The 14,237-nt window shown below is 39.2% G+C and overlaps 1 protein-coding gene across 1 annotated transcript in view; it reads left to right on the top strand.

Moving 5' to 3' along the window:
• Window positions 1-11,473: 11,473 nt before the first annotated feature.
• Window positions 11,474-14,237, top strand: part of MGAM (maltase-glucoamylase (alpha-glucosidase)) — a 73,474-nt gene continuing 70,710 nt past the window's right edge. The window contains exons 1-2 of the mRNA XM_008582964.1: window positions 11,474-11,600; window positions 13,210-13,337. Of these exons, the coding sequence (XP_008581186.1) occupies window positions 11,474-11,600; window positions 13,210-13,337 (255 nt within the window). The remainder of the gene's footprint in view (window positions 11,601-13,209; window positions 13,338-14,237) is intronic.

Below are 14,237 nucleotides of genomic sequence, written 5' to 3' on the forward strand. Positions count from 1 at the left end.
AAAAAAATCAAAAAAAAAAAAAAAAAAAAAAGCTCCTTAAGGATAGCACCAGACTGTCCAACCCATTTGGGCTCTGGAGTGGGGTGGATGTGCATATGGGTAGCAGTTTGGATTCTTGCTGCCCTGGGGTCATTGTGAATATCAGTGAGATAGAGTAGGCAGAGGTCTTGGTACCAGCAGGCTCCCTGCATGTTAGCTTTCCTTTCCTTGATCTTTTAGTTCTAAATTCTTTGCTTCCGTGATGCCAAAGACATGCAGTAAATGACTGTTGCCAAAGGCTGATCTGCAGACTCTGTCTACGGATTTCTATCCCAGTTTCTGACATTTTCACTGGTGGTTGGTAAAACGAGAACAAGTAAGGACAAGGAACTAAACTTTTTAAGAAGATATATTGATTCCATTTTGATTGTCTGAGTCTGTGTCCACCATGAAATGACCAAAGAGATGGTGACTTTAGTTTTTCCAAGTGATATACACAGTTTATAAATTCATGTCCCTTGGCCCCAATTTTTCCCGCATATTCACTGGCCCATAAAGGCAAATGTCTAGAAGTAACAGTAGTTGAGCAGGACTTTTAAAACTATGTGTGGTAAAAGAGGACTTTTATTTTTAATTTTAGTTTTCACTAGAAATAAGTTTATTTTTAATTTTACAAAAGTCTCTGTTTGTGACATATTAGAAACTTCAAAAACAAAAGATATAAAAATACAATCTCCATTTTTTAATTATTAGAGTTGATAGACATCAAATTACTCTTGTCAAATTGTAGTAAACGCTTCTCAACACTTATCCTCAACTTCTGTACTTATTTCTTTGGTGACATGGGTCACACTTTGAGTAGCATGTAGGGAGGACTCTGCCTTACCTGGAGCAAGGTTCATTTAATAACAAAGCAGGCTTCTTAACCTGGGGTTTGCACATATAATTCAGAGAGCCTATGAACTTGAAAGGGGGAAAATATTTGCCTATTTTTTCTTTGCTAACCTCTAGCTGAAATTTAACATTTCTTTTAGGGATAAAGTTAGGCTGCAAACCGCAGTAGTGTTGTGGTACCCATGACTTTGGTTCCAAGAGAGGTCAACAGATACTTTCATGTCATATGATAATAAGATAATATCATGTCATAAGATAATATCAAAATATTGTTTATGTTTATCACTATTTAGAAATTGCACTAACTGTCAGAACTGTCACTATATTGGTAGTCAACATATCTCTAAAGAGGCACATATTGCAATTAAAAAAATATTCTAGTAACTGTATTTCAGTGTAATTGGTTTCCTTTGTATCCTTATTTACTTTATCTCATGCACTGAAAAGCATAATTTTAAAAGAGGTCCATAGGAGTTGCAAGACTGCCAAAGGGTCTCCATAGTGCAAACCAGTTTAAGGACACCCCTTGCAGTGGCAAGAAAAGAAGAAAACTATTTTAAAAACACTTGCAAAACAATTTCCTTCAATTGCAGATCAACAGATTGTATTTCTAAATGTCAGTGTGTTCTGAGATGGGAGAGATGGGTGTTCTCCTGTGACATCGGGGTCATTTATTTTTTCTCTTTATCATCAGTCCTGTGTTCTGTTACCAGACACACGAGTGTATTCACCCTTGAATAAACATTCGGTGCCAGGAGGGGACAGAGTGGGTCCTGGGGAGTGGCTTCTTCCTCTAGGGTTTTAGGCACATTCTTCTTAGGAAGATCCTGATTACTAATTAACTAACAATTCTGATCCTGGGAATGAAAAAGCTGGGCAATCAGTTGCACTTGAAAGCCATTAACATTTTCTTGATAGGCCAGTAAATGGTTACCAGGGCACTGGTTGCTTTCTGTGGACTGTGCTCCTCTGCTTTTGCTGCTAGGCCATCCTTCAGAGAGAACACGAGCAGCTGCAGAAGGACATGAGGTACGTTTGTGAACGGTACGTCCGATTATGGCGACAGACGTGTGTGTGTGCAAGAGCGCGTGATCTCCTTTAGTCAAAATGCCCTCGACAACTCGTGCAACACAGACAAAAATAAGCAACATCAATGACACACCGAAAATTCGTGTGTGCTTGTGTGTGTCTCTGTGTGAGGTGTGATGAATTATTTAATATTCGGGGTGAGGTAGCTGGTAGAAATTCTTTCTGATTCTGGAAATGAAGTGGGGGAAGTGAGAAAAAGGAGTTAGAATTAGAGGGAAGAAGAGAGATTAGAGCATTTGGGGCATTCCTTCTGAAAGGATGTGGAGTTGCAACTGAGGAGTGAGAATTAGAATTAGTTATCATCAGGAAGTTGAGAAATCTATTACTATCTTTATGGGTTTGGTGCCTTTATTGATCAATAAAGAATGATCTTCGAGAAGAGTCTGAGGGGATGTGTGTGTGTGTGTGAAATATTGGGATGCATGTGTGCTGTGGCAGGTAGGAGAGATTTCACGTGGAATCTGGAAGTCCTGAAGGCAAGGACACAGTATCTGGACTGCCACTTGTGTGTGAAATAGAATAGATTGTTGTTGGCCCCTCTCTGGTAAAACTTAAAACAGAGTTGGAGCCTCACTCGTTGCTCGTCCAGCTAGACACATGTGGGCACTTCTTTTCTGACTGGCCACTGAGGCAGGAAGGAAGAGCTACTACTGAGGAGAGGGAGAGAGGTCAAGATCAATTCCCATGGATCTCACTGGAAAAGGCTACTGGTAGGTTCCTGATATAGGGTCTGAACGGTGGCTTGGATATGTTGGGAGGACCTCCTGATCTCCACACTGCCTACTGGGCTGGTGTCTTGGTGTCGGACAGTAAGTGTGTGTGTGTGGGTAGGCTGGGAGGGATTGAAGAGGAGGGGTCTTTGCTTTGTTGTACTGGGTAAGTCCCTGTGCTCTCAGGCACCAAATGAAGTGGAAAGACACTCTATCCTGTGCCCCGAATTTAAGACAGCTCATAACTATTTCACTCACGCTTTCACAAGATGCCAGTGATTTTTTTTAATCAGGTGTTCCCGCACATATGAATTTTGATGAGCTAATAAAATTACGTTACAGACTGCTCCATAAACATGGAATACTAAGGACTAGATGGACTTAGAAGAAGAAATGTTTTATTTAAAGTTGATTCAGGTGGTAGCTGTGGAATGTGATGAGGAAGATTAACCTTTGCACACCCTGGTGCTGGGATCACAGAAGGACATAGCTGTCCTCTAGAGAGGATCCCTTTGTGGTTCAGATGGAGAAACTGAGGCCCAGTGGAGTTAAGTGGTTTTTCCAAGGTCACACAGCTGGGTACGGTCAAAGCTGACTCTTAGATTTCTGCACTTTAGATGTGACTTGCAAAAAAAGCCATGTACAGGTACAGAACTATGCTATCTACCCTAAGTGAAGCATTGTGCAGTATGCGCATATATTGAAACAACACACTGCACCCCACAGATAGGTACAAGTAAATGTTAAAATAAAAAAGGAATGAAAAATTTTAAAATTTATTATTATTTTTTATTGAAACATAATTGATTATACATATTTGCAGGATACACAGTTGACTATCAATACTTGTGTCCAATATGTGATGGTCAAATCAGGGTAATTAGCATATTCATCATTACAAAGTATGGTCATTCTTTGTGCCCATTAACCGATTTCTCGCTAACCCCTCTCTCCCTCTCTCTTTCCCACCTCTAGTAAGCAAAAAAAGTTTTTTAAAAAAAGTTAAATTCAGCCTGTCTCTGATACTAATGAGGTCTGGACCTTGGGAAACCTGGCCTCTGTAAGGCTCAATTAATTCGTTCATAAAATGGGGATAAAAATCCCTACTCGTAAGGTGATCGTGAGGTCTAAATGAAATAATGCATGTAAGTGCTTAGCCTCCTACCTTGTTATGCCAAGTACTTGATTATCGAACCAGACACTATTGGATAAAACTGCTGTCTCACAAAAAGCCTGAGCTGGTGGGGCATTGTAGCATAGAATATAGAGTATGGTTAAAAGCTCTGGTTGTGGAGTCCAAAGGGCAAGTGTTCCAATTGTGGCTTTGTTCCTTGCTGGCTGTATGACACCAGGCAGGTTATTTGACTTCACCTGAAAGTGAGGATAGTAGCAGTAACTAACTTTGGGTTGTTATGACAACTACACTCCTCGGTAACTATATTATCATTAGAATTAAAGTTGCACAATTATAGTTACATGTCACTTAATGACCAGATACAATCTGAGAAATGTGTTGTCAGGCAATTTTGCCATTATGCAAACATCACAGAGTGTACTTACACAAACCTAGATGGTACAGCCTACTACACACCTAGGCTGTATGGTGTAGCCATTGTAATCTTACGGGACCACTGTCGTATATGCAGTCCCTTATTGACCGGAACGTTATGTGGTACTTGACTGTTTTCCATATTTATCACATGATACAGCACACAGAAAATAATGATAGTGTCACTAGGCTAATTGGAGGGGATCTGGATTTCCAGAAGAGGCAATTCCCAGCAGAAGAATGCCCCTGGACGCTGCAACAGCCTCACCCAGCTGTCCGTAGAGCTGAGGGCATCAGTCGCTCAGAATCCTAGGCTGAGGCATGAGACACTCGCCCAGACTGCTCCACTCGTTAGCAGCTTACAAATTAGGAGGGAAGGCAGATTTTCCTCAGTTATAAATATAGGTTCAGATAAAGTGCTTGAGGGAGGATTACTACTTTTAATCCCTGGGGGAGGTATTGTTTGAACTGAAGGATGACAGTGCTGACTGTGGGGGTTAGGGGAGGGCGTGTGCTTCGACCCAGCAGTGAAAAGCAGCAGAAGCCTTGGCAGCAGGGACCGGGATTGAGGCTCAGATCCACTGTTTCTCTGTGATCACTGACAAGTTTTACACCTTTCTGAGCCTATTTTCTTACTTGTAAAATGGAGAATTATACGTACATTTCAGGGTTCTAAAGAGGACTAGTAATGTCTGAACAATACCTGGCACATAGTAGAAGCCCAAAGAATTTAGCTATAATGGCTATGAGGAGTTAGACTGTAGATGACATAATCCAGCCATCCAGATGACAGGACCAAAGAATTTAGCTATAATGGCTATGAGGAGTTAGACTGTAGATGACATAATCCAGCCATCTAGATGACAGGAACAGGAACCCCTTGCAAGCTTGTGAGGGCTCAAAAGCAATGGTCCCATTCAGACAGATCATTTGCAGCCTCTGCTCTCCTCTATTCCCTTCGTCTACTTTACACTTTTCACTGTGTCTGCTTATGGGTACTGCTGACTACAATCTTTGATAACTTAAGGGGATACAATCGTTACATCATAGCCCCCAACTTGACAAAGGCTTTATTTACTTCTTCTATGTATAGATTTTATACAGCTCTAACAGAGATTTCTCCCTCAGTTCCAGTTTATGTATTGATTGACTTCTTGTAGGCTTTGCTCTCTTTTGAATGGTGAATTTCTGCCATGCAGTGTGATTCTACATATTTTCTCACACTTCTGGAGAAGTGCTATATTTGTGCTCTATAGATACACATTCTCACACAACGTGAAAGACAGAGGGAGCCCTTATCTAAGGCAGTAAGGTCAAAAGAAGAATTTGCAATGTGGAAGTCAGGACCATTGTCTCAGAACTGACGTTCTGAGCTTTAGGCAAGTGTCATCAAAACATACAGCACCTCAGTCCTTTCATCTGTGAGGTGGAACACTTAGCCTTGCCGTTCTTATCTTAGTATTGTTGGGAATGTAGAAAGCTATCAGTGTAAAATGTTGCTATCCTAGGTACACAGATGGGCTATTCCTGGAGTTCTCAGAACTTAGCTAATCCAATTAAATGAAATGTCAAGTTTTCCCTTTCAGACAGTAAACGTTATCAAAAAAGAAAATGCTTTTGGAATTTGACAGGAGTGACCAAAGGATATGTTTAAGTTAATGTTTGAAAGAGATGTTGACCTGCAAAGGACAAGCTTTTTAGAGAATGGCAGTAGTAGGATCAGAGAAAGGAGGTGAAGGGAGTGATGGGGGATTTATGTTACTTGATAGTTATGGGGGATAATGCCACAACTCAGTTCAAATGAAAACCTTCTCTAAAAAAGGACAGAGCACTAAAATGCACTGAGTGAGATTTCTAGAAAAGACTGCTTGTGAAGCACAGGCCTCATTTGAGTTTGCATGTGGTTATTTCAGTGGCAGGAAGAACCTTAAATGTGGTTTGTGCTTTCCTGGTCCAAGACTAGGACAGGCTATGAAGAGGTCTGGATGACACTGAGCAACCCACAGGTCCTGCCTTGTCAGTGGTCGGTTTTTCCTCCCTTCAAGTCCTGTCTCTGTGTCAATGCCGATACTCACTCTTAGGCATGTGGTATTTTATTTCTTTATTTGAACTTTTGCTATGTTTTTTTTTTTTTTTTTTCCTTTTTGTCTTTTTTTACCAACCGGTAACGGGATCGCAACCCTTGGTGTTGCACCCGCACTGCGCTCAGCCAATCTTAGGCATGTGGTATTTTATTTCTTTATTTGAACTTTTGCTATGTTTTTTTTTTTTTTTTCCTTTTTGTCTTTTTTTACTAACCGGTAACGGGATTGCAACCCTTGGTGTTGCACCCGCACTGTGCTCAGCCAATGAGCGGGAACCGGTCTCTACATGGGATCTGAACCCTCGGTGGGAGCGCCGCCGCACTCCCAAGTGGCGCACTCTCCAGTGCGCCACCGGGCCGGCCCCCCTTTTTTTTTTTCCTAGCTTTTGCTATGTTTTGATACTCCATATCTAGAGATATATTCAACCAAATTGATGAGGTCAGGATGTCAGTACCCCTCCCCCTGAACGCTTTAGTCCATCTCTGGGCACAGATTTCCCTGTACCTTTCCTTACCTTGGAGAGAATGAATGTGAGTGACTTTGCCTAGTCCTTCCAAATGAGGAAGTATTTCAAAGCCCAACTTATGGTGAATCTGTAAATATAAAGGATAGCATAAAGGACCAGTTTATGGTGGGTCTATAAATAAAAGGAATCTGTGCATCTTTATTTAGGAGCCAATTTACTTTTATTTTTAATTGAAACAATTGATTGTACATACCTGTGGGGTACAGTGTTGAATATCAATACCTGTGTGCAATATGCTCAGATCAGGATAATTAGTGTATTCAACATTATATAATGTAATCATTTTTTTGTGGCCCTTTACTAATTTCTCGCTAACTCCTCCTTCCCTTCCCATTTTCCCACCTCTGGTAGCCTCAGTTCCGTTCTCTACTTTTGAAAGTTCAATGAATTATCATGATTGTATATCTTTCTCTCTTTCTTTTTAAAATTTATTTGTTTATTCTTTTAGTTCCCACTTGTAAGTGAGGACGTATGGTATTTCTCTTTCTGTGCCTGGCTTTTTTCACTTAACGTAATTTTTTCTAAGTTCATCCATGTTGCTGCAAATGTCAGAATTTCATTCTTTTTTAAGGAAGAGTAGCATTCCATGTTGTGTATATAACACATCTGACAATGGACATTTAGGTAGGTTCCAATTCTTGGCTATTGTAAATAGAGCTGTGATAAACATGGGAATACAGGTATCCCTTAGACATGATGATTTCCATCCCTTTGGGTATATATCAAGAAGGGGGATTACTGGATCGTATGGCCGTTCTATCTGTAGTTGTCTGAGGAACCTCCATACTGTTTTCTATAATGGCTGCACTAATTTACAGTTCCACCCACAGTGTAGGAGGGTTTCTCTTTCTCTGCATCCTTAATAGCCTGCATTATTCTGTCTTTTTGATAATAGCCAGTCTAATGGGGTGAGAGGATATCTCAGTGTGGTTTTGATTTGCATTTCCCTGATGATTAGTGACGCGGAGTATTTTTTCATGTGTCTGTTGGCCATTTGCATGTCTTCCTTTGAGAAATGCCTATTCAGCTCCTTTGCCCATTTTTTAATCTGTTTTTTTACTTAAGTTGTTTGAGTTCTTTCTGTATTCTGGATATTAATGCCTTGTTGGATATATAGTTTGCAAATATTTTATCCTATCCTGTAGGTTGTCTTTTCACTCTGTTAATTTTTTTTTTTTTTTTTGCTGTGCAGAAGCTTCTTAGTTTGTTATAATCCCATGCATTTTTTCTTTTGTTGCCTGTGCTTTAGGGGTCTTATTCATAAAGTCCTTACCCAGTCCTACTTCTTGAAGTATTTGTCTTATGTTTTCTTTTAGGAATTTTATAGTTTCGGATATTATATTTAAGCCTTTAATCCATTTTGAGTCGATTTTGGTATATGGTGAGAGATACAGGTCCACTTTCATTCTTGTACCTGTGGAAGTCCACTTTTTCAGCAACACTTATGGAAGAAGCAGTCTTTTCTCCAATGTATGATCTTGGTGCCTTTGTCAAAAATCATTTGGCTATAAGTATGTGAATTGATTTCTGGGTTCTCTATTCTGTTCCATTGGTCCATGTGTCTGTTTTTATGCCAGTACCAAGCTGTTTTGGTTACTATAGTTTTGTAGTATAATTTGAAGTCAGGTAGTATAATGCCTCTGGCTTTATTTACATTTTTTGAACAGTCAAATTTTGGCTGAAAATACTATCTAAATTTAGCATCATGACAAGATGAGCTTCATGTGTTTGATTTCAGTGTTTTGTATTTTAAGAGCATGTAGGATTCTTAATGCATAGTAGAGATACTGTGGTGTGGTTGGCAGAGTGCACTGAACTGGCTATCACAAGACTCCATATCTGGTTGTATGGAGGGAGAATATCGTCCATGTGGAAACTTCTGTGGTAGGAGGTTCTGAAAGCCAAATATAGCTATGAGGAGGAGGAAATTCAAATCCAAGGCAGCTAACAGTAGTCACTTGATATGTATCAAGTCCTTTATGGCCAGGAATGCAGTACTTTGAATCAAATCTGATGATGGAGGTGAGGAGTTCAAGAGCTGGTTGGAAGGCGACAGGAATAGGTTGAAGTAAGTTTTTCAAGATTAAAGTTGTGGTAAGCTCCACAGCATTCTAATCATGAGGTGCCCACCAAAAAGTTGCCAGGATGGATACTGTAGGCAGCAAGAACTATATTCAGCTGGTTGGATGATTTGGGTTCTAGTCCCTAGCTCTGTGATCTTGAGCAAGGCACTTAACCTCTGTCTCACATTATCTATAAAACAAAGGACCTGGACTAACTATTGGTTTCATTTCTACTTTTTTAACCTCATGGACATTAGTTTTTAATATTTTTGCCTAATAAAGCATGTTTATTACAACTTGCAAACCTATAATATTGTTGCTGTTTCTGAAATATGGTTGCATATCAGAATCTTCTGTGGAGTTTTTAAAAAATTAGATATCCTGGTCTTAACTCCAAAGATTCTGATTCAGTAGGGGACAGGTGCTCAGCATCTGATTTAAATTTCTGGACAAAATATTCTAATTCCTGGCTAGGGTTCAAAACAACACAAACCCAGGTATCTTAGTCCATTTGTGCTTCTATAGCAAAATACCACAGACTAGGTACTTTATAAATAACAGACATTTATTTCTCACAGTTCTGGAGGCTGGGAATTCCAAGATTAAGGCATCAACAGATTTGATGTTTGGTGAGGGCTGGCTCTCTTTGCTTCCAAGATGGCACTTTGTCACTGCATCTTCCAGTGGGGACAAATGCTGTGTATTCACATGGTTGAAGGGATGAAAGGACAAAACAAACAAATAAACAAACAAAAAAACCCCACTAGAGTACTTCCTTCAACCTCTTTTATAAGAGCACTAATCCATTTGTGAGGGCAGGGCCCTCAAGACTTAGTTACTTCGCAAAAGTCTCTACCTCTTAATACTACCACATTGGGTATTAAGTTCTAACACAGGAATTTTAGAGGGACACATACATTCAAACCGTAGCAACAGATAAATATGTAATTTCTGTATATATTTTTTAAAATTGCAAATCCTCAAGGACCTCTTAGGGCACCTTAAAAGGCAACCACTCGACTAGATGAGATATAAGGTCCCTTCATTTCTAGAATTCTAGGTTAAATTTCACAAGCTCTTATCCAGACTATGGTTTCTAAATAGCATTGCTATTAAAATACACAAGGGCTTCTTACAGATATTTGATTCCACAGTGAGGGCAGGAAATGTACAAGATGAGCCTAGGATATCATGTTATGTCAGAAAGCAAAAAAACCCATCAAAGACTACTAGGATTATGCCAACAAGGACTCAGAACCAACTCGAAGAGGCTCCTGCTGGGCAAAGATGGAAAAATATGAGCATTAATAATAATAATAATAATATCAATGGATTAATACAGATCAAATGTGTTTAAATTGATGAGTTCATAAAGATGTTGGACAAAAACAAAAACTCATTTGTCTCTTTTGGAACATACTAGGGAAAAAACTCCTTATTTTGAAAACCAGTAAATAAAAAGTCAAACATTTATCCTACCATTTCAATATTAACTTTACCTTTATGAACCAAATAATAGATAAGGGAAAATTTCTCTCTGTAGGAGAATTTCTTCTAATAAATAAATAAAGAATTAAAGAATTACAGTATTGCTATTTCACAGTTCTTAATAAAATGATGGATCTAGGAAATGGTCACCAATGCTGTTAACATCACAAAAAAAGAGAATCAACTAGATTTTGTGTCTCTTGCTGGAAGATGCTATACCATCTATGCACCATTCTTGCTAAAAAATCAAAGTTGGATCTGATTAAAACTCTGGATCTAACAAGCTTACAGGAAATACGAGGGTAGAGAAACATGTTAGCATTCATGGGGTTGTAATCAACAAAATGCAGGAAAAATCTACAGAACAAACCCTTGTGATAAATCAGTTACAACATATAAATCTTACTTGCATCATTAGGAGAGTAGAACAAACTATAAAAAGCTTATCAGGAATGGGCCGGCCTGGTGGCGCACTGCTACAGTGCGCCGCTTGGGAAGTGCGGCGGTGCTCCCGCCGAGGGTTCGGATCCCACATACAGACCTGTTCCCGCTCAGTGAGCCAGGTCCGGGAGCAACGCCGAGGGTTGCGATCCCGTTGCCGGTCCCGGTCCGGTACGGGTGCGACACTGAGGGTTGCGATCCGTTGCCGGACACGAAAAAAGACAAAAAGGAAAACAAACAAACAAACAAACAAACAAACAAAAAATAAAAAGCTTATCAGAAAATGAAGAAAATTTCAACATTGACAAGATATTTGGTGACAGCAAGGAGTTATTGTAAAAATATTTCAGGTGCGATAATAGTATTTTGCTTGTCTTTTATAAAATTTCTTATCTTGTACAGCAATATCCTTAAATATTTTCAGATTAAAAGATATGAACTCTGAGATTTGCTTCAGAATAAACCAGGGTTAGGGAGAGGAGTAAGAATAAAGATAAAATGAGATTGGCCATGAGTTGGTAATTTTTTAATTTGGATGATGAGTACATGAGAGTTTGTTATGCTATTCATTTGAGGTTTTTCATTAATAAATTGACTAGCCATATATTAAATAAAATTCAAACCTACATATTTTTTGTCTTTTTTTATAGATGGCAAGAAAGAAGTTGAAAAACTTTACTCCTTTGGAGCTTGTGCTCAGCGTTCTTGTGCTTGTGTTGTTTATCATTGCTGTTGTGCTAATTGTGCTTTTAGTCAAAAGTTCTACAGAATCAAAAGGTAATGGGTAACTCTGGGGCTTTCCTTCTGTATATTGCTCTTATCGGACAAAACCCTCCTCAAAGGTAGGAAGGTAATGCTTTCATGTTCATGGGTGTGAGTGTGTGTGTGTGCAGGTTGTACGTGTTTGGGGGAGCACTTAACTAAAACTGTACCAGCTCAATAGGTACTCATTGTAGGTTTAAGTTCTGATGCTTTCACTTCGCAATATAATCAGTGCATCACAGGATGACACAATTGACACTTGAAATATATTTGCCAAGTTTTACTGATTCATTTAAATTCTGTTCATAACCATTCTAATTCTGATAATTGACAAAAACCCTATGTGAAAAGTAGTCAGATATATATGATAAATTAAAGTATTTTAGGCCACAGTTTGGTCCTTTAAAAAAGAAAAAACAACCTGAGTTATTTTATTAAAAGTTTATTGAATTGTTTTATCCCTGAGGAAGAGCTGGATTGTGCTGATTACTCATCTGAAGCATCTAGGAACAACTTCTTAGGTGGACCAGGCAGTGATGGGCCAGCCTGTGGCTACAGGGAAACCTTTGCTCTCTTTCCCATCCCCAGCCTCAGCAATTTCCACTTTCGTGGGAACAAAGTTGTTCCATTCTTAAAATTCTGTGATTCTGAAGATGGAACTAAAACCCCTATGCAGAAACTGGCACATATATGGAGTTTGTTTAATCCACTGCTTTAAAATTAGAAACCCCAATTAAAAGAAAGCTAATTAAAAGCCTCATTGTTTTGTCTCAGCATCATTATGAATTTATCGTGGAGTGCCTTAAAGAAAGCTCATTTTCTTACAGAATGCAATAAAAGTGCCTTTTCTATTTTTCTGATCTTTAAATTTGAAATCAAGGTTCTCTAACCCCTTGAGTAGGCTCTAGCTGCCACTTTCTAGATTGTTGGGCTTCCTTTATATTTTTTGTCATGTGAGACTTTAATTTACAGAAGAATGCTATTGCTCAGAAGTGTTCTTTGTCCAGGGGGTTGGCAGGGTTGCGGCTACTGATTAGGATAGCGCTTGTATTCACGTGTTCTGTGTGTACCAGCTGCCGGAGGTGGAAGTAAAGGACCAGAGCAGAGATCTGCAGACTTTTCTGTAAAAGGCTAGATAGTAAATATTTCAGATTTTGTGGGTCATGCGGTCTGTCTTAACTACTCAATATTGCTGTTGTAATACAAAAGCAACGATACACAAATAGGTATGGCTATGTTCCAGCAACACTTTACTTAAAAAACAGGCTTTGACCTGATTTGGCCTGAAAGCCGTAGTTTGCTGATCCTGAGACTAATGGAAAGTTGGTTCCCACTTTCATGAGCTTCTAATCTAATGGTTGAATCCTTGCTCTTGTACACATCATCTTGTAGGGGAGAGACTGGACGGTAAGAGGAGATGATGCAGGTGTGCATAGAAGTAAGTACAGTCAGCAGGAACAAAATGAGGTTTTATAAGGTGAATGCATAAATTTCGAGTACATCAGAGTGAAGCCCAATCAGTAGTGGAGTTAATATAACCGGAGGTGTTGAGAACTATGAGGCTAGTGAATTCCTATGATATTAAATCCGTCTGATGGTCATTTTATGTTTGCTTTTGGGATAGCCCCAGAGTCTGGGACAACTAGTACCCCAGAATCTGGAACAACAAGTACCACCCCTGATTCTGCTGAGTGCCAAGTGGTAAATGAATCGGAAAGGATAAACTGCATCCCTGACCAGTCACCAACAAAGGTTTGAGTTATGGATCTTGTTTTCATTTAAGAGTTTATGCCATTGGGTAGTTCTTTTTTGTTTTGTTTTCATTTTTTAATTCTTTTTCCTGTTTGTAACTCTCAGAGAGTTGCTCGTATTACGGCCATTAGTGGGTCAGGCAAGTTAATCCTGTATCCATGTTTGTATGACCGTCATTAGCTCATGTTTGGTTTACTCCTGTAGCCTCCTGGCATGTTTTCGAAATTCCATTTTTCCCATCTATTCCATTACATGCATGATTAAAATTTCTGTCTTTAACACTGACTTCTGTTTTATTTCTGCCCAACTCCAGTACCTATAGCAATTTATTCTGCATATTGTGCTGAGTTCAAACACGTCACTGAAGACCCTATTTAGCCTTCTTTGTGCCTCTATAGCATGACTTAGACCCTACTCCCATGCAAATTTTAGAGACAGCTCTCTACACTTATCTAAACCTATCCATTCTAGAAAAGTCAGTGAAGACCCTATTTAGCCTTCTTTGTGCCTCTATAGCATGACTTAGACCCTACTCCCATGCAGATTTTAGAGACAGCTCTCTACACTTATCTAAACCTATCCATTCTAGAAAAGTCAGTCACTTTCCACTTCCTTGTTGAAGCCTTTTATCCCCAGTTGCAGAACTCTGAGTTGAAAGATACCATTGACAGCGGGGAGCAGAAATATCTAGTCAAAAGCCTGAGATATACAGCTCAGGAAAGAGATGGCAGATAATAATTTTAAATACTTTGATTTTTCAGGGTTATAATGTATTGTATAAACATGGGAGAGCAGTTTGAAATGTTTAAAATAAACCTGCCTGTCTTAAGTGACCATGGCAGAATGGTTAAGCTGACAGCAGTTTGCAAATAGTGTTTTCTACAGATAATAATACTAATG

Source organism: Galeopterus variegatus, unplaced genomic scaffold (genome assembly GCF_000696425.1).
Source record: "Galeopterus variegatus unplaced genomic scaffold, G_variegatus-3.0.2 Scaffold2774, whole genome shotgun sequence".
Classification (NCBI taxonomy): domain Eukaryota; kingdom Metazoa; phylum Chordata; class Mammalia; order Dermoptera; family Cynocephalidae; genus Galeopterus; species Galeopterus variegatus.